The sequence below is a fragment of the Cotesia typhae genome, unplaced genomic scaffold (assembly GCF_013202065.1).
Source record: "Cotesia typhae breed Kobodo isofemale line unplaced genomic scaffold, CoteBio_Ctyphae contig_22, whole genome shotgun sequence".
NCBI classification, from domain to species: domain Eukaryota; kingdom Metazoa; phylum Arthropoda; class Insecta; order Hymenoptera; family Braconidae; genus Cotesia; species Cotesia typhae.
Genome location: NW_027423728.1, coordinates 3,708,499 through 3,731,479, shown reverse-complemented (window position 1 = coordinate 3,731,479; position 22,981 = coordinate 3,708,499). Strand labels below are relative to the sequence as shown.

Genomic DNA, 22,981 nt, shown 5'->3' with positions numbered 1-22,981 from the left:
ATTAATCATTATTTACTAATGAAATGAGCAAAAAACAAAGACATTTTTCTGTGTATCCATACATTTTTATTTATTCTTTGATATTTTAAATTTATAATTGCTGGTATGTGTTAACAAAACTTACTTAACAATCAATAGCCAATAAATCATTTGGGTCTTTACATCGACGGTGTGTATCTTTCATATCTGACTGCTTATTTCCATATACACTTTTTTATTTAATCGGTTAGGTGTATCGAGATCTTGCTGATCGCGAATTCAGATTAAATGACATACGTTATTATCTAGATATTGTGAAAACAATATTTTTTAATTTTTCCTAGATTAAATTTTATTCTAAATGCAATTAACTCGTTTCGAAAAATATATTTATTAATGGCATTGAAATTCATTTAGGCTAATACGATCAATGGTGTGATTAAAATATTAAATTAAAAACTGGCTTATAATTTAAAATAAATTATAAATTAAATGTGAAATATTAAATACACTTTGTCGATGGAATTTTTTTATTTGCTTCTTGTACAACGAAGTAGCAATGATAATCAGGACAGAATAAGGAAAACTTATTGCTGACATTGCAGTAGAGTACAATTACCTTTTAATTTAACACTTGGCACAGTTATCAATTTTATAAAAATGACTGTACCAAATTATCATTCAATCTTCCAGTTAATGAAAAATAATTACTTATACTTTTATTAACATTACTCGATTAGAATCTCGCAAAAGTCTTGTGACTTTCGCCTTCGGCATAGTTTATCATTAAAGACCTATGACTTGTTAACTTTATTAATTACAATTAATTTAAAAAATAAATTTTGATTTTATAAAAATTAGTTGATTGACGCAAATTCTGGTTGAAAATTTTTCAGAATTTTTTTTTTTTTTTCAAAAAAATTATTTTTTCATCAAATAAATCTCATTGCTGAACCCGGCGCGTACATTTACCTCTTTTCAGTCTGAAAGAAACCGATATTAATATTAACATGCATCGTTACACATGTATAAAAGTAATATATTTGTAGTGATATTACTTACATATAAGTATACGAGATGCCCGAGGACAAGAGATTTACAAGGCCATTATAATATTTGAATCGATTTAATGATTGAAGATTATGTATCGATTCATTCCTTATTTAATTTTCTCAACTTATTTCATCCAGTCTTTATTGTAGTAAGTGTATTTAAATTTTATTCATGATGTACATGTATAATATAATTACGATTATAATCATAATATTACCACGCTCGTATATATATGACAGAGGGATTAAATATGAAGATTTATAAGCCGGTTTTTTTTAATTTATTATTTTAGATATAAATCCCGTATTAATGAGTATCTTGACTTTCGTATGAATTAGGAATCGGCAATTACACGACATTTGTTTCCTCACTGATCACCAGTTTTCTAAATGTTATTATTACACCATATTTGTTATTAACATTAATTAAAATTAGTAATAAATTATTGTTTTTTTCCACGTCAAGTCATTGACCGAAAAGTTAACAAATCAATTGCATAAACTCAGCTAGCCTAAAAAGTCCATATTATATAGTGGCTGGTAAGCTCATATAGCGACCTGAATCGCTGATTGTTTAAATTAATAAAATATTTATTTATGGAGACCGGAATGCTTTTTCGGTGTTCATATCCAGGGAACACGATCACCGAGATATCGTGTGATTACTGATTATTCAATCGGCTTTTCCCTTCCAGTGCCCCGGGCGTGTTTTTCATAACGGGCGTCTTTTCGTTGAACTTTTAATGACATTTAGTATTTAAATTTAAATTATTATTTATTATTTGTCATTATTATACCATTTTATCCGTTTTCAAGTTTCTCCTCCTTTCTAAAAATCAAATTTTTAAGTTATAGGCAGTAGAAAAATAATTTAATCGATTTACAAAGTTAATATACTCTCTTCTGAGGAATAAAAAAAAAACTCGTTATTCATTTCAACACTGCCTTTCAAAAATTTATTTATGTCGGGTCGGATGTCTAATGAGTTATATCAGAAGTATGGTTTTCTTTTTTTTTTTTTATAGAAATTATTATTGTTATTAATTTCTTTAAGTGTTGTAAAATTGAGGATAAATAAATTCAACCAAACATGAAACCGATCCTTATGTTCAGAATTTTGAACTGGACCCAAAGAGAAAAAATTGTTTAAAGCAATAAAATTAGCATTCTCGAACAAAAAATTAATATTTACAGTCATTAAGCAAATTCTTAATCATTTATCTGCAAATATAAATCTTCGTAAATATTAACAGCCTATGTGCTTCCTCAAATAGACGAATTTGCATTTTTTAAATTCTTTACTAAAATTTAAAAACTAAAATCCACCGTTTAAGATTAATTTTTATCATTATTTTTAATTGATTAATTAATTTAAAAAAATGTATGTATATATTTAAAATTTAATTGTGATAATAACAATAATCTAAACCCAAGAATCATTAAGACTTGAATCCTTGGCATAGATACGATTCTTTTTTTGGATCCAACAGAATTAAAAATATAAATATCTTTAGATACCACCGCAAATAATTCCACGATAAAATAAATCTTTTTTATTTTTTATTTTGAATATTTTTTATTTTAAATCTTTTTTAAAATCAGCACGTGTCACTCTGAAAGGTCATAGCTGTCTTAACAAATTTATCATGATACAAAATAAAAATAAATTTAAAAAAAGGTTTGTAAGTAAAAAATAATCAGCATAATGAGCAACACAATAAAATGTTAATAATGTCAGTGTGACAGTGGCAATTTCTTCCGGTCAGTATATTTCCATGTGTCATGGTAAACGAGGCTATAAAAAATATCCTGATACTTACATGTATATAAAATAAGAGACACCGGTCTTATTACCCTGTCAACTGGGTTAACGAGTAATATTTAATTTAAAGCATAAAATGTAGTTAATATTTTCACACTTACAGCTTTTTTTAATTTTGTTTAACTTAAAAACAACATTTATTATTTTTATTTATTTTATAATTATTTATTAATTCAATTAGCTTGAAGCTCGGGATTCCCAATGATTATACACTGAAAATGACTCGGATAATCACGATTTACAAAAAAGTATTTGGAATTCAGACTATTAAATATGTAGTGATGATCATAATAAGTTTTATTAATGAACCTGAGTCAGAGTACTATCTTGAGCAAAGAATAATTTATTTTATAATAATAATAAATATTTTTTAAGATGTTTATTTGAAAATTATTTTTTAGTCAAAAAAAAAAAAAAAAAAAAAAACAAAATAGAAGACTTTACACTGTAATAAAAAAATTCACTATAAGATAAAAATTCTTGAAGAAAAATGTTACATTAAAAAAAAAATTCACTTAATAAAAATATGAAATATTAAAAGGTTGCAGGATTGCGTGATTTTTCCTTATTGACTTCAACACGAGTAAAAAAAAAAAAAAAAAAAAAAAAAAAAAGAATCAAAAAAAATATTTTTACAACAATTTAATCTTTGAAATTAAATATATTTTTAGTCATCATCATTAATAATAAATTTTATTTTTTATCCACAATGGTCAATAGAGAATTCTAATTTTCTAAATTAAAATCTGTACAATGAATGAGATAATAATAAATAAAAGAGTATATTTCAAAGTGGATACAATTGTTGATAAATTGAAATTAGATTAAGTAACTGTTTGCCGACGAAGGCTGAGTATTAAGTAGTTTATCAGTATAAATTCAAGTCAAACAATTTAAACTGGATTGACCCTGGTTAAATAATTTACGCGACCCTGTATCTTGGAACTATGATTGATTAAATGTGATATAATATATAATGACAAATAATAATGAACAATAAATAATATTTGTATTTATAAATCATCGAAACAGTTTCATTTGATTTATTACCGCAGCAGACAGGATTGGTATTTCAATTTTATTTATGTAGTTTTATTTTTGATACTCTTCAATACTCTCATATTTGCAACTTGTTAGTCGAAAGCGGAAGTATTAACATAGTATTCGAAGTAATTAAAATTCGCAGTCTTCTGTCGACAGTATTATCAAGGTGAATTTATTACCTGACTTGTCAATCATTTTTTATTTTTTATGCTAGTTTACTTTGTCGCTATTTTTCAAAAGAATTTTTCTTATTTTTCTATCTTTTTTCTTTTTTGTTATTATTATACTAAAAATAGTATTAAATAAAATAAATAAAATCAATAGAAAAAGAATGACTAGTGTAGCACTTTTGGACCCTGCGTTAGAGTAGTTCGACAAAAATTTTACTTAGCTGTCATTCTGTAAAAAAAACACAATTCCTTTCATATTCTTCAAAGTTCAGATAAAATGACTTTCAAACTTCAAAATGATTTGATTATTTTGTCATATTTAAAAACACATAAAAAATAAGTCATTGGTAATTTTTTTAATATTGAAGTTTCAAGTTATCTTTAAAATACTCATTAAATAATTTAATCTTCAATCAAAAAAACTCACATAAATATTATAATATAAAATAATAAAAAATTTGATGTATAAATTTGTGTAAAAAATATATATATTATATATATAAATGAGTTCGATGACACGTAATAATATAAATAAAAACGAAATCTTCCATTCGGAGGTTATTTAATCGCAAAATTTACTTTCTCTTGATTGTAAAAGTCTTGTATGGAAGTTTTAACAACAGAGACACTGATGATTATTTTAGCGTGATCGGGTGAGCCAACGCCTTGATAAATTATTGTGCGCTGTTGATTTTAAATTCTGTTCTGCACTTAGCATATTGTAAATTACATTTATTATTATATTACTACAACAAAAAAAGTAAATTAAAAATTAAATAAATTATGATTTATAATATAATTTTGCTATAATGAAAATGAATTATTGTAATAGAGATGTTAATATTACTGTAGTGGGGTGTGGTCTAATTGAATGATTCGAGATGTTGATTTTATTAATGCAATAATTCAATAATTATAGTGATGTAGTAATGTAATGGTAATAATAATTATAACAATAATGATATGCCGACTCGGATACGGAAACGTGAGACAAATAGTCGCATAATTATTCCGAGTCTTATTTCCGTAGCCTCGCATCACATTAGCAGTATAAGCCACAGTTAATTACGACATCATTATATTTTTTTTCGAGTCATTTTCTTCCGTAAGATTATCTATGTTTGTACAATAGTACTGTTTGCATAGTACCTGTACCTACACCTACCTGCTATTACCTGTTTATATTTGTTAGTAAGTGTTATTAACCACGACCTCGTCGGTTTAATCACGTGCCGGTTAAATTTTTAAAAATATCGTTGAATTTATTAATGCTATTTGTCTTTCGAATTCATTATGCATCATCATGGTGTGTAATGAATAGTAATGCTAATTGCATTGTTTACCATTTCATATATCTATGTTTTTTTTCTATTGATCGTTTGATTCGCTAGTGAACTCAATAGTGTTCTCAAGTCTGAAAAATTAGCTATAAGTAACCTATATACTGAAAAATGGTTTATATATGAATAAAAAAAATTTTTTTGAAAACCGACGTTGTTTTGAAGCAAGAAGATATTTTATTTGCTTGCTTAAAATTTAATTTGACCAAAAAAATTTGCATTTTCTAAAAGATGATTTTCTTGAATCAAAAAAATTAGTTCTTTAACAAGGAATTTTTTTTGTTAAATATTCATTCAAATAACACAGTATTATATTTTTAAGCCGGTTGCTCATAAAATTTACTAAATTTTGGTTTAAGTTAATTTTTTTATCATTGTTTACAATCTTGTAACTCAAAAATATCAATAAATATAACCCCTAAATCAATACTAAAACAATAATAATCCAACTGTAAATTTATGTAGAAAAAAGAACCTTAAATGACTAATAAAACTCGATAACCTTCACGTGATTTCGCACCCTCCAGCAACAATAACTCCAATTTGCTTCTTAACCAGAGAGAACTATACCGGGTGATTTATTTCAAACTTCCAAAGTTCAAAACCAAAATCTTTTACCCAGTAAATTTCACAATTCATTCAAAAAATCACTCTAGAGTTCATCATTGTAATAATTTTAAATAAAGTAATTAAAGCAGCCACGTTAAATAAAATTTATTAATAGAGAGCTTAAATAGCCACCGTGTATTCGCCGGCAATTGCAGGCACAACGTCTAATAAAGCTCACGCAGTCACATGTTCACAGATCGAATCACGGGAGCAAACGTCACATTGAATCTTGATCACAATAATTCATTCATTACATTAAATAATAATAATAATAATAACTAATGATGAGTTATTATTTATCCCTCGTGATTTAAATTTGTCACGCGTCCTTGCGACCTATACTATTTTTAATTAACATTCAAACTTCAAACATGCATTTATTTATAAATAACGGCTGCTGCTCACGCTTGCTCGTTTTTTCCTTTTTTTCATTTATAATTTATTAATTACTAGTTATTTATTAACAATTAATTATTGCGTACCAGGATCTTTCATTTAAATTTATAAGTAATTTTTTCAGTTTTCCAGATGAGTCTAGACATTTTTTTAGTTAGAATTTTATTTTAAAAATATTATTTAGAGAAAGGCTTAGTATATTGTAATTATATTCGAGATCCTAATTTTTTTCAATTATTATGATAATTTTATCGAGAAATATTTATGCAAAAATGAACAACCGGCCCTGACATGACCGTGTTCAGACGTGAGAGGTGCGCGTGTAAAATAACAAATAACTTGTGATTTATATTTTATTTTCAGATACACATTATGTTATTAAGATGTGTATATATATATATATATATATATATATATATATATATATATATATATATATATATATATATACATGATTAGAGTGGATAAGTTTATAAGAGTCGGAGCTTACCGAGTAAAATATCTTTGCAATTTTTCCGCATAATTTTAATGAAATACATTTTCATGTTTTGCATGCAATTTTTTTTTGTATTCAATGTGATGTAATTTCTATTCAATTAAATTTTATTTGCTGAAATGATAATAATAATTAAGAAAATTAGGAAAATTTTGTGGATTGATATGAAGATGACTTTTTTTTTTTTTTTTTTTTTTTTTTTTTTTAAATTTAGTATCATTGAAAAGGTCTTGACCTGAATTTGTGCCTTTTCAAGATTTCATATGGTTTTCAGTGATAGTTCATTTATTATAATAAGTTTTCGGAGTAGACATAAATAAATTAGAATTTCAAGCTAGATAAAACGTTTTCGTTTATGTGTATTGTTTTAGAAGAAATTTTTTAAGTTAAATTTGGTATTATCAGAAGTCTTAAGATGAATTTATGCTTTTTTACGATTTTATATATTTTTTGGTGACAGTCAATTTTTTGGAGGAGTTTTGAATAGTTTATTAGTTTTATAAGTTTTTTCTGTCACATTTTTTATCAAATTATTGGTAATTGATTCTGTACTAGCAATATTATTAAAACTATTTTAAAAATAAATGACCTAAACTATATATATTATGATTAAAAATATCGAAAAATCATTGACAAAGTTTCATTATTCATAATTCGTAATTCTTAGTAGTCTCTTGGTTACTGCAATTTAGTAATAATGATGATTATAAAAAAAAAATGCTTAAATATTTTCTAATTTTACTCTGAACATTAAAAATAATGACGGTACTAAACAATAATGATCTAGATTTTTAATGACGGAAAATATTTAAGCGTAGAGTAATTTTTGAAATTGTTAAATGATTTACGATTTTAAATCCGTATTGTATGAACATGAGTATTATTAAGCATAACTTATATAAAAAAAAAAAAATACAGTGAATTGAATATGTCCTTGCTCGGTTCCTGCGTTCACTTGTATATATCTATATGTATATAAATATGTCTCTCCGTTTATATATATCTATTACCGTTGTCTTTTCTGGAATTTATGGTCAGAGATTTTCATGCATAATCCATCTAGTTATTGTTTAAATATAAACTCATTATCTAACATTTTTTAATGTTATTCATTTCATTTTAATGAACAAATTTTATGCTACATCATTATTATCAACATTGCATTGTATTTTATTTGCTTACTTTTTGTTTATTTGTTTTTTTTTATTGTACAGGCTGCCGGATATCGACAATTTATTATTTAGCAGCAAATTTATGACTTTCTCCTTTTTTAAAAATCATTCATTCGATCAACTTCATCCGCTAAAATAAAATGAGCACTCAAGGATTTAAATGACTCTTTTCATTACTAAGTCACGGTAAAGGCCACAGCCTGATGAATTATCGCGAATGCATCAGTATTGGTCAAAGATAACGAGCATAACATAAAACTTGGCACACTTGATGAAACTGAAACTTCAGCAACAATTATTACCGCGATAATAGGACACCTTCGATAATTTTCTTGAGATCGAAAATGTATGTATATTTAACGCGCTTATGAAAACATATGAAAAAGTTATTCGACACATTTATACATCTGTTTTATATGTATTTTCTTCGAAAAAATTGGTGAACAATTTATTGAATGCATCATATGTGTGGAAGTTATACTTTTGAAAGAACAAAAATGACTACTGAAAGTCAATTAAAGCTGACGAGTTAGTTTATCATGTTTTGAGAAATCTCTTTAAAGATCAGTTCAATAGAAATTTTTTGAGACACGCTTAACATTTAAAAAAACTTCTAAAGTTTTCGAAAATTGAATTTTTTTTTATTTTTAATTTTTAAATTAAAATCAAACATTTTTTTTATCGGAGCCGCTTAAGCTTTTGAAAATTTTCTTCTGATGCTGAATAAATATTTGTTAATTAATACATAGTAGTAATAGTTGTTTTGTCTGACTTATGAATGCAAAAATGAGTATTATTTTCCTGTGATGCATTTAAAAAATTGTTCATATAAAGATTTGGCAAAAATCCATATAAAATATGTTGATAAAAAAATTAATTTAGAATTTTTTGTTTAAAAATTTTTCTGTTCAATTAAAGATGATAAAAATAATGTTTTTAATTGGAAATATTTTCTCTTGAATTAAATGAATGTTTTTATCGGTGTAAATATAAATGTGAAAATAAATTTTTTATATGTTTGCCTATATGTTAAATATTTATATTTTTTCGTGAGGATTATTGCTTAATTTTGACCAATCCTTCCATTTGAAATTAAATTTCTCCCTTTTGCTCCAATTTTTCGCGATAAACGCCTACTTCAAACTTCTAAGATACAATTAGAATAAAAGATAAATCATTATAACTATTACCGGCTACTTAGTTACAATTATATCAATAAATTAATAATTAAATTAAATGACGTTATGTAGTCACGCCTCAGTTCAATGAGAGGTGTGTCTTAACCGTTGCAAGAGCCGTAATCTTTTTTTATATTTATAACATTTAACTTTATGCGCATTTTAAATAAAAGTCGATCTGCTGCCTGTCTTGTGACCTTGTACAACTCAGTATTTGGATCGTCAGTACTACCATATTTTATTAAAAAATTATCGTTATCAGCAAATATTTAACCTTTTATAAAAAACAACACAAATGATGATGTACATTTACGTCGACCGAAATATCAAACCCATTTCCGTGTTTTTAAATTGAATTTATTCACAAGTACTGACAATTTATTAACTTCCAATTAAAATATGTCATTAAAATAACTGACATTAATCATCCAGGATATTTTGTCAATAACAGGATCTAGGGTATGTAAATTCTAATTGCTGATTTTCTATTTTACACACTAATAAATAAACCTCGGAATTTTTTTATTAAGTTAATAAATAGTTTGCCACGGTAAGATCATGAATGAAAATATAATAACTACACTTGACCTTACAATTGAATCCGTAGTCGTAAAACTGTCAGTTTATTATGCGACGAAAAGTGCTCTGAGGACTTTTATTTATTTTTATGTTTTCAAAACATATAATGTCGGATTTATTAGCTTGATGTTTTTGCATCAAAAAAATTATTTTCACTTTCATATGGCACGCCGTTTTACTTTTTAAAGCTTAAGATTTTTTACCTAAGGTTTAAATTATAATTAATATTTTTACTGTTTTTGAATTATGTTTGACATAATTTTTATTTGAGATTATTTTTTTGAAATCTATTTTTATTTCACTTTTGATAATGTTAATTCCATCAGCATATAGAAACATAGGATTTTGGAGCATTTTTCATTTTTCAAGATATTATTTTTTACAATTTTTCTGACATGTTTGTAAGGCAGAAATCAATTTTTATTTGGAATTTTTAGCTGGAGGCATATTTGCCGATGTCATACATATAATAGTAAATTTTGTTTACGTTGTTGAGTATAGATAAAAATTTTTCGTCATCTTAGAAATTATGGTACAAAAAAACAAACACATTTTTATTATTTAATATTAAATATGTTCTATGAAAAATTTTCTAAATTTTATTGAAGCTAAATTTTCACTAAGCTGATAAAATTAATTCAGTCCCTAAAAATATAATATACAAATATTAATCATCATTGAATATGATATAAATTTATTAAACTTATGTTTCAATTTTGTATTGTATCAAAAAAAGTAACTTTGATCATTAAAGTCTCAAAAGAATCACTATTAGATGACAAGTTATCCTATTTTCATGTAATTTTTTATCATTTAAATTTTAATTGATTAATTGATATTTTGTTGATAATGATAATTATCAATTTTGAGATTATGTTTACATGTATATGGAGCATTTTAATATTATTATTCAATAATTCTCTATCCAAATAATTACATACCAGAATTATGATTGATGTAATAAATAACTTGTACAGTTATTTTTGCAGTAATGTTTTTAGTTCATATGCTTTCAGTTATATTAATTATTCTTATTGATAAGGGCTCCAGAAATTTATAAATTAAAAATTTCACAATAATTAGTGCGATGACGGAAAAAATACTTTATCATTGGAAATTTATGTAAGCAAAACAACAGAATAGTAAATCATGGAAATCAATTGAATTTTATTTAAACTATCAAAAAATATTACACAATAATTAAGTCGATCTGTAAGTTAGCAATTAAAATTATCAATATTGATAATTTTAATTCACAGGATGAATTAAAATTATCACTAGATGCTTAAAACATCAGTGCAGCCAATACAAAATCGCGCGATTTTATCGTCTCATTCAAAAGTAGTGTTATTGGCAAATGTAAATTTCAAGACACCACCTCGTGGTCGAAAACAGTACTACTCAAATCAGGTCATTTATTTATTTTTTTTTTTTATTAAAGAAAAATAAGGTACAAGGCGTTGGTGTAAACCATTGTAGCCAAAGGTCATTTATTCTCATGGCGGTGATGTACTTGCCACCTGACGTTAAAAAATTTAACTACTCAAACCAGGTTATGGTAATAGGCCTTTTTACACGGTGCAATTTACCAATACTCAGCAAAGTTACTAGATGCGTTATAACGACGACACCTCGTGGATTGGTGGGCTGTTTATTGTCACACAAGATTTGTTTATTAGTTTAAATTTAAAATATATCAATAAATGTATTTTAATAAATGATTCGCTGGTTAATATTGATAACATTTTATCTCAACTTAAATTTATTGTTCGTTAAAAATTAATCAAGAAAAATTGCATATACACTAGCTCGCATTCATGCTGGACCCTCCCCGCCCGCAAATTTTTTTAACTTTCAGCTAAGAATATTGAAAATTTTCAAAAGTTGTAAAGTTATTGATTTCACCCCGTTTTTCGAAAATCAATGGATGTTGACGTTTTGAGGTTCTATTCTAGGAAGCCCTCCGAATGTTTCCGCGGTGATGGCCGTATGTAAAGCTCTCATAAATTTTGAACGGCTCGGCCGATTTTATCGCGGTTGGTGCCGTTCGAAAGGGCTTGACCAAACTTAGATTTTGAATAAAACTTGGACCGATTCGAACCAGTAGATTTTGAGAAATCTCAAAAAACAAAAAAATTCAAAAAAGAATTAGGAAAACAGTTGACCTTGAAGGCCATCCCTGCAACTTTCCGCTAATTCCATACCTGGACGCTTAAAATTACACTTAGCCCTGTTGAAAAACTCCCATAGGATCCCATCAAAAGCGACAAAAGCCACTTAGAAACCAATACATTCTATTGGTTTCTAAGTGGCTTTTGTCGCTTTTGATGGGATCCTATAAGAGTTTTTAAACAGGGAGGCCGTTTTTGAACTCTTCAAGCTTAAAAATACAGTTTATGTGTTGTTTTGAGCTCTCCGAGCTCAAATAGATAACTTTTCTATGTTTTTGAGCTCTTCGAGCTCAAAAGTCTAATAGAAGTTTGATAAAACACTATTTATTGAGTTTTCAAACCGAAATAACTTTTGAATGAATGAACTGATTTTCTTGCGGTTGGCGGCATTCAACGCATTTCTTTAAGCCTCATAAAGAATCTTTAAGTTTGTATTGATCAAACCAGAAATTTCGGAGTAATTCCGAAAAAACACTTTTTTGGGTTTTCTTTCCTGCACGATATCTTTCGAACGAATCTACTGATTTTGACTGGATTAGCGGCAATCGACGTGGTTTTCAAGCTTAAGGGCGGATTAGTTTTTGAAGTTGATCGATCGAGCCATTTGAAAGATATTCCCAAAAACCACTTTCAAAAATGATTTTTTTCTTATTTTTTTGGGATTTTTCAAAATTTCTCAAAATCCATCGGTCTGAATCGGTTCAAATTCTCAGGAAATCTAAGTTTGAGGGAACTCTTTAGAACGCCGCTTCGTACGTTCCAATCGGTTCAGTCGTTCAAAAGTTATAAACGAGTCACATCGTCACACACACACACACACACACACAATTGGTAATGAATTTAACTTTGACCTTGAATAACTTTTGAATGAGTTGATTAATGAAAAAATGATTTCAGATCTTTTTTGTAGAGCGTTCAATTCTCTACAAAAATATCGGATGGAAAGTGCAGAGCAGTTGATGGTTCATTAGTTACAAAAATCAGAACAAAAAAAAATTTTTTTCCTGTGTTATTCTTATGGGAAATCGAAAAGTGCGAGGCGGACTTATTTAGTTATTATTGGACGATACTTGAAATTATAAAATCGTCATATTATTTCACTTCCTACAAACAAAAATAAAATTCGATGCAGCATCAATAATATTCGCCTATTGGAAATTGTACATTCTAAATAAATACTCAACGTATATATTACACATAAATCAAAATAATTATTTCTTTTCTTATGAAATAACTAATTATATGTTAAAGAATAAAAATGCACACAATTTTCAATATGTATACATAGTTTATAAATATTTTACTTACGCACAATATTTAATAAAGTAAAATAATACGATGTTATAATATCTCGGTACGATTTGTCATGGAATTGTTATAATTATTATGGAATTGGTCTTTTTGATGAATTATTATGACAACTATTTTATTATGAGTTTAAAAAGTAAAACGGCGTGCCATACTTTCGCTAACAATTTTTGAACAATGATTAAAATTATTATAAAATTAACCGGGTGTAATAATCAACAAAAATTTATTTTTTATAATTATATTTGTTAATTATTAAGGAGAAATTTCTCTAATCCTAAATTAAATTTACTAAATATAAAAAAATTCTACTTTTTGAAATTTCTCAAGAATTTTTTCTTTCAATAAAAAATTAATCGTTTGCTCTGTCATTAGTAAAGTAATTGAAGTTTCTATACAAAAAAAGTATTCATTATGCTCTGAGACTCATCAATATTTGACGCAAGGTCGGTAAATATTTAAAAAAAAAACGCGACGTAAATAATCGGTCATTACTATTTTTTATCTCAAAAATTAGCCGTGAAATTGTTTAACATCATTGTGATAAATATCCTCACATTTAAAAACAAACATAAATATTGAAATCTGTTTGATTCGTTATTAGCGCTTGCACGGAAAAATACGTCATCTAGTTATATTTTTATCCGAATCCATCAGATGACCAAAGAAAAAACAATTTTTTTGTCAACAACTTTTGGAACTAATTAGTCATTACTCCGTTCTACGTATTATACATGTATTATATATTTATATATTTAAATCACACCAAAATAAGTGTGTAAATATGATAATACATTAGCCTTCCTGATGCTCGTGAGCTTTTTATTTATTAACACAAGCAATAAACCGTGCAATGCCTCGCATTGTCGGCTGTCCTCGAATTTGTGTGTGCGCAGCGTTATTAAAAATCTCAGGGATTTAATTATTTATCTAATATTTTTCTCATGTATTGTACGTTCTGCCGACTGAGCAACCAAACAATGATAAATTCGTAGTTCCGTATCTCCGATACCAAACGGCGTTCATTGAGTACAGATCTATCGGTCAAAAATTTTATTTAGCATAATATTTATTTTTAATCAACTATAATTCATTACAATATTTGAATAAATTATTATCTCATACTTTTAGTACCTTGACAAACGAAATAAAATAAATTATTGACAAAGGGATGATATTTACCGTGTACAAAGACGCTCCCATTTATCGACGTACTTCTATATTATCAGTCTAATACCTTATCCACTTAGGGTTGTTTTATTTTTATTATTCTTTATTATCTTTTGTTCTTTCTCTGTATCTTTATCTTCGTTTTATCCCTAGCACTAAAAGGTTAAAGGTAAGATATGTTGACCTTGTCAGATTGACATAAATCTTTGTTGGCATTTAATTATCAAGAAAATAAAAAATGTCTCGTCAACTCCTCATTCTATATAACTTATTTTTATTACTCTGATAGCTAACTTTATAAAAATAGAAGTTTTATTTATACTTTACAGATCGTTATATCAATTTAATTACATTGAATACAAATTTATAGTATGTTTTTTAGAATAGCGTTGACTTGAAAAAAAATTTTTTTGGTATTTCATTTATTAATTCTATTAATCATTTACAATCAATATTTGAAGCGTAGTGGGGAGAAAATGAGCTAAAACTTGAACGCGAAGGACTTAGGATCGAATCCTGGTTGGTATAAAAGAATTTTTCTTGTCAAAAAAAATTTTTTGTTTATAATTTCATTAAAAATAGATTAAAATTCGATAAAAATTTATGGACAGTAATTGAAATTTTAATTTTTTTTTCAACGATCATAGTAAAATTTTATTCTTATAAATTTTGCTATGTCTTCCATTCTTCATATGAATTTTATACTGTCCATCCTTTTATCTTAAAATTTCATCAAAATTTGACCCCAAACTCATCTAAAATTTTTACCACCAAAAAAACAATCTTGAACTCTTACCAGCTCGCACTACACCACACAAACACAAATACTCCAAGCTCTTCTTACTAATAATTTTCATTATCAAGCCCCCTCCTGTGAGACCGCGTGCGCTTCCACCTCCAGAAACACCTGTCTTCGTCACAACAGTCTTGGCCCCCGTCAGCGAGAACAACATGTATCGCGATGCCCCGCTTACCTCAACTCACTCAATCATACTCGCGGCTTCAGCCTCGACATACGTGCATCGCGTGTTCTTCTTCCACATCAACATCCAATCACCATCAGCACCCATATTACTTCTACATCTCATTGTATATATCGTAATATCCCTGCAATTCTAGACTCTGAACTCCAGTCTAAAGTGAATCTGAAGTGTTTTAATACAATGACTAGTCTTTCAATATCCAGCTTTCCTCCCCCGAAATTCATTAAATGTTTCGAGAAAAATTCTCGAGTATTTTTAATAATAAATAACTTCTAAAAGTTCTTTTCTCGGTGATAAAAAAATGTTTTTTTAAATAATAATAAAATATTAAAAGTGAATTTTTTTTTCTTGTAAGAAAATAATAATCTTAAGATGAGTATTAACCTTGAAAGATGATAACAAATAAATTCCTCTAGTGTACATTACGATTTATGATGATCGATAATAAAATGAAACAATAAATTGGTTTCGATTTTGTTGATTCTTAAATTATAATCTCTTCATTCGTATAAAGGCAACATATTTATTTACCTCCCACTATTTATATCTATAAACTAGTGCCGTCAATCAGACTCTAACTCTTTATATTAATACTCGTGTATGAACTGTGGTGGTTACTTTTATTAAAGCAAGTGATCTTACAATACAATAAAACAACATAATAAAATATAAACTAATTCTTCATTGATTTTATCAGCGAAAAATGGCAATTAATATTTACTAGTCACTGATACGTGATTTATTGATATTTGATGTTGATACATTTATATAGATTTTTTTTTCTTTTAATAAATTTATGTGATCGCTAATTTCCGAAACAAAAAATGTTATATAACATATATTAAAAAAATTTAATCGCATAAGTGGAGTGCAAATAAATATCTTGTGTTTTGTGTTATTAATTAATTTATGTTTATGAATGTTATTAGTTATTACACACATTACATGTCGAACAGAAAGAATATTCTGATGCTTAATTACATAGAGAAGATATAATATGAGTCTTGGCGATGTTACTGTTAGAGATATAGGCATGGATCCCAAAGATCGCTACGTCGTCGATTCTAATTGTGAGTTTTTTTTAAAGATTTTATGTTTGATATTTTATGCTATGTTATGTTCGCTTTAATTGAGGGGGTCGGGTAAAATTTATAAGGATCAGCCTTGATCTCAATCTAAAGAAAATTTTTTTAAATTCAGGGTGATCTGTTTAATAAATAGATTTATACGAGGTTATTATCATAAATTTATCGAGGATCGTAAAATTAAGATAAAAAATTTTATTAAAAACAGAAGTTTGCGGTTTATTGTTGGGCTGATTTTTTTTTTATATATTATTAAAATTTAGGGTGATTTTTTAACAAAAATGTTGAAGATTTATTATAGAAAATATTTTAAAGAAATAAAATAAAATTGTGAAATAAATTGAAATTTGTTAAATCAGTTCTTGAAAATTGTGAAATCAAATTTTCAGAAATTTGGATAAATCCGTAAATTTAAATAATAATTTTTAAAAATTTTTTTGACTCGAAAAATTGTAATTTATATATTTGATTTTTTAGAAAAAATAATTAAAATTCGTAAGAAATTATGATGGTGAAAAAATGTATAATTGTTTCACCCGGAGGTTCTTACAAATTGCAAAATAATATGAAAAAATAAAAAATGAAAATTAATTTTGAGAAAATTTTTTAAAAATTACTGAGGTCGAAAAAAATGATTGCTAACAGATATTTAAGTGTTTTGCGGTTTGGTTCAGTTTCTAAACCTGCAATTCAGGCGCAGTACGAAAAAAAGAGTGTAGTGGTAATACAAGAGCATAAAAATGATCGACAAATTATACGTCTACCATTGAGCATTCTTTTAAATGACTTTAGTTTAAAAACCTCAGGTTCACATTTTTTATCATCATCGTCGTCATTGCTTTATTTTCGAAAATAATAAAAATTTTTTTCTAGTCATAAAGATTTTCTAGTAGTTACAATTTTTTAATACAAAAAAAAATTTTATATCAATTGAAATTAATTTTTATGGAGTCAGTAATGAAATACCGTGGGCAGATTAGTAATAAAAATCGGCTCATCGTTTGAATGCATCATAAGTAATTAAAAAAAGCCGATTAACTGGTTCGCTGATTGCTCTTATTATTGAAATTGAGTAAATGATACGCAAGCTGTGCGATGTTTTCGCGTTATGTCACTGCAACAAAATACGGTGATTCACCTCTACTCTACTCACCTGTACGTTCGTTTATCTCGGAATATTCCAATGAGTCGCATATACATACATAATAATTAATAAATATAATATTAATATTCTCACTCACAATAACTAATAGGCTTATCTCGAGCTATAAACATTTACATTAATTCGTTTTATTATTGTGGAAAATTCCGTTCTTCAAATTTTTAATTAATTTTGAAACTCTTGTCTAAATTTTGTCAAAGTAGCTGCGTTTTATTGATAAAATAAAGATAGATTAAAATTCAATAAAATCTTAAGGATGATGATTAAAATTTTAATTTTTCTTTCAATAATTAATAAAAAATAGCGATAATCATAAAAGATAATTACAAAAGAATGTTTTTATTTTTCAGTTTTAAAAAATATATATAAATCATTACTTGAAGATAAGAACGTATCTTTTATTAAATATATTTATGTGAAAATTTAAATAAAATAATTAGAGCTGTCATTAAATTAGATGCTTTGTCTGGAATTTATTAAAGTATTGATACTTATTTTTTTTTTTTTTTTCTATTTAACAAAGACTGACAAGAATTCTCAAACATTGTATTAAACTTTAATAATTTCGTGTAACACTTAATACTTATTCATAAAAAAGATAATTTACAATTATAATCGGTTGTTATTGTGATTATTATACACAATATATGTACATGTATAATGTATTATTTAACTGTATGCACAAATGTTCTTACCTAACACAAAAATATTTAATAACCAAATTTAATAACTCTATCAGCAAAATGATTATTTCACATCAAACATCGAGGGTCAATGAAATTATTTATTTTTCATAAATAACTTTTTGAAAATAAAAATTAAAATATTAATTATTTTTCCAGTGAGAAAAAGTGTATCCTTAACCCAAATCATTGGGTACTAGCGGGTAATGAGTCTTGACCAAATAATTTAACTATACAATAAAAGTCAGAATCAGTAATCACGATCGTAATTAAATAAACAAACAGTAACTGTCGATTTCGCCCGGCTAGGTGTTGGAGTTAATATACTGTAGAGACTGGAGCGATTTCTTTACTTGTCGTAATAACCGCATACAAGTTCAAGGCCGTTATGCTCGGTGATGCGTCTGTTAATTTCTCACGGCCATTTCCGCTTTTAGTTTTCACTCTAAGTCATCAAACCTCAATATAAAAATTTGTATCTATTATTTTCCTTTAAAATTAAAAAAATTATTGTCAATTTTGATTTAAAAATTTTTTTAAAGACTACTTGTTGTTTGAAAATAATTATAATTAAATCAGTTTTGAAAGAAAAATTTCGACAAGTTTAAGGGGGTAAAATTTTTCTTCTTGAAGCCCTAAAAGTATTAAAAACTGTTTATTCAAAAGTTGCGTTGTTTTTTAACAATGCAAGACCATAAATCTTAAATTTCAACATAGATTCTTGTTAACATTATAATAAAATTTTCGAAAATGACTAGAAAATATTTAGTACCTTTAAAATGTCAATTGCAACACAAAAAAAGCCTTAAATTGAATTTCTAATATTCTTTTAATTAATTATACAATATTATACAATTATTCAATATTGTAAAACTGAAAAAATTATTGAGTCAACATTGACCTAAATTTTCCATCAAATATAAAATTTATTATTTTAAAAATTGTTAAAATTAACTGATTATTCAAAAATCGTTATTGATCTCACAATTTTATATTTCAAAAATAAAAATTTATTACCGATTAAATCAATCAGATATTTTTTAATAAAAAACTCCGCACACTTAATACATAATAAGCATAATTACAAAATGACACGTAATTATTTTGCAGCAGTGTCCGCGAATAAAAAAAATAATTTAAAGAACATATTTACAATTGGATTGATTAATGTGTCTCGTACCGGACAAAAATATAAATAAAGCATGATAATAATTCAACTGTCGCATTCGTTTATGAATTTATTCGAATATAAATCTATATATATAAAAATCAATTGCTGTGCGTTAGTCTCGTTAAAACTCAAAAACGGCTGGACCGATTTTCAAAATTTTTTTTTGTTTTGTTCGTTATAGTTCAGGGATGGTTTAGAAAAAAAAAATTTTGGAATTTTGGAATTGAAAAAAATTTCAGCTTAAAAAATAAAAAATTGTTAATTTTGTATCGAAATCGCTATTGTTACGCTTGAGCCTCAAGGTTACAAGAGTATACAAAATTGTCCAATATGCAGGAAGATACGTACAAGTATACTTTGGGTATCTTTATATATATATATATATATATATATATATATATATATATATATATATATAAAAGCCATATATAATAGCTAAATTTGTCATTAAAGACAAATTTTTGGGAACTGGAGGAAATAAAGGATAAAGGGGAAGGGGAGGACCTTTACTCAGTAGGAATTTTCGGTAACTGAAAAAGTAATTCGGACAGCCCAGACCGGGAATCGAACCCGGATCGTTTGGTTACGCGCCAAAGGCTCTATAATTTGTTATACATTTATTATATAAATAAAACACATAAAACATATTAAAATGACCAACAAGTTTCATTTAATAACTTAATACCAACTTAACCGTCTACAATACGACCAGTGTTAATTGTTGACGAAAATAAATTAGAGTTTACAGGTTAAAAATCACAAATCAAAATTTGTAAAAAAAAAAAATTTTTGTAGGTGATACGAAGTTCACCGGGTCAGCTAGTATAATATATATCTATAAAAAGATATGCATGATGGTATTATTTTTCTTTATCTTTTTTATTACACTAGTTAATGTAATACGAGATACATACATTACACTAAACTGGTATGTTTCCTGCTCCACACTCAGTACAAGTGATCTATTACGTGATAATGACGATCTGATGATTTATTTACTCTAAAACTTAAAACAGTCTTATCACTCATCACTTGCTACAATATTTAGAGCAATAAATCGCGGGATTTATTTTTTAACAGAGTTAATCTCACCTGGTAAAAAGCTCAGACAAAATCTCTTATCAGTAAGTCGCTAAATTGATTGTACGGCAATGCTGATAACTTTATTTGTTTTCTCGCTCAATAAATTACAATGCAAAACTATAAAGTGATAACTAATTACTTGTAACAGAGAAAGGATCAAAGTTCGATTCCTTGTGGGGAACGATAATATTTCTATTCAAATAAATTTTCAATTTTTTCCCTAAAAGAAACCACCGACTAACTTAAAAAAAAAAACCTTTTTTTTTATGTAAAAATAGAAATAAATTACAGCAGTACTCTTACATACTTTTGATTGCAGAGTTGATGGCACCAGGAACTGAGTAATTTTAACGAATCCTATAACGGAAACAACGTGTCTTTCAACGATATTTATAATTTTTACGTAGCGTAACAGTAACAATTGAGATTTATGGCCGCGATAGTCTTTAAAATTGTATTTTTCACTTATATTCAAACAATCCTAGCTGAAAAGTAATTCAGAAAAAAATCTTCTAAAACATCTCAATTCAAAACAATAGATTTATAAATTCTCGCGACTTATGATTACGTAATATTACCCACAAGAAGCTTAAATTATAAAGGAAGTATGTTCTACAAATACCGAGCTATTGAGGTTGAGACCGTATTCGACATAATCGCGATCTCGCTTAGTCTATTGATCATAATCGTTAATTTTTTTTTTAGTTTTATTTTTATTATCATTATTGTTATTGTTGTTGTTGTTATCTTGATGATAGTTTTCTCACTAAACGATCCCATGAGCAGAACATCGATTGCATTCTGTAGACCATTAAAAGCCAATGGATCGTTCGATCGATCCTCCGCGGCATCTATCGATCAGAACTGGTTTATTTATTCGTTAATGGGAATTTCCACTACCATAACATATATGTTTTAATTTTTATCTGTGTGCGAAAAAATTGCTAGAGGAAGAAAGATACTTTCTTATTAAACGAAATTTAGTCGAAATAATATGCTCCAGGAATTTAATCCTTTTTTTTTGTTTTAATTAATTTTTCTTCATTCTAAATTTATCAAAAAAATATAATAGAAAACTTTTAAACCTACAGTAATAATTTGAAATTTATAATTATTCTTCTGAGTTTTTTTTCAAATCAATTAAAAATTTTCTTCTCTGTTTGAAGAACAATTAACAAATATGTTTAACTTACAATTCTTCTCTTTACACGTATCAGTTGTCAGTGAAAGTAAAACACGTGACTTGCTTTCTTACACTCAATTCGAAAATAATAAAACACTTATTGAAAAAAATTATGCACAACAACATAATATTAATTTAAAAAAAAATAATAATAAATAAAAAACAATATAACACTCCGGTAAAAAGTTAAAAAATTTCCTTCTATTCAAATATATATAACACATTACATATTAATATTATACATTAAATTGAATGTTATAACTGCATCAATTTCATAATTTATCTCAAGTAGGTGTCTATATTAATATAGGAAATTTTATATTTCCGTGCGATAAATCTATGATGATAAGTACTTTCTCCCGATAAAAATATTCAAGAGTTAATAAGTATTTTAAATAATAATTCTTCGATAATTAATTTTCTTCCATCATTTGTATTAATTTATCAATTTACTTTCAAATAAATCTAGTAAAGTACTCTTTAGTGGGTGAATCTGTAAGTCTATCTACTTATATATCAATTTAAATTAAAATTCTTTGTGTGGAAACATACTACAAACAAGTTTAATGTGTTAATTAAAATATTCACTCTCCGATAAAAAATTATGAACGTCATCATTTTGAAAAAATAACTTTTTCGACCTATTTCGGGGAAATAAACAAGTAAAAAAATGTTAGAAATCAATGAAAAAATTTATTATGGAAAAATTCATTTCACGCGCTCATTGCCGCCATCTTGATGTTAGGATTTAATCTTTGCGTTTGCGTGATTAAATTTCAATTATAAAGTATGAAGAACTTAATATTGAATTATGTAAAATATTACTGACAAGAAATCTATAAAAATATTTAAAAATGAAACTTAATGAAAAATTTGTAGTATATTGGTACAGATAGTATAATCAAATCCGAAACTTTAGTCAGCATAAATGACCACTGAACAAATCGATAATTAAATTTTAAGAAAAGTGAAAAATCATCTTCTTTGTTTATGAATAAATAATTGAAAGAAGATTGCACATGAAATTAACAAATGATAAATAATGATAAATAATGATACACATTATCATATTAAACGAGCGGATAAAGTAGTAATAAATTATTAAAATAAATAATCATAATAACAACAATAATAACTTAAAAGAA

At 26.4% G+C, this 22,981-nt stretch overlaps 1 protein-coding gene across 7 annotated transcripts in view; it reads left to right on the top strand.

Moving 5' to 3' along the window:
- Positions 1-22,981, top strand: part of LOC141538583 (uncharacterized) — a 71,366-nt gene that overhangs the window by 964 nt on the left and 47,421 nt on the right. For 2 of the 7 annotated variants that reach the window (XM_074260156.1, XM_074260155.1), the window contains exon 1: positions 15,948-16,539. The exons of 4 other annotated variants lie outside the window; for them this stretch is intronic. In XM_074260156.1, the coding sequence (XP_074116257.1) occupies positions 16,467-16,539 (73 nt within the window). In that variant the 5' untranslated portion in view covers positions 15,948-16,466. Of the gene's footprint in view, positions 1-15,947; positions 16,540-22,981 lie in introns of those variants that run through there. One more of the 7 variants, XM_074260159.1, reaches the window with a different exon arrangement.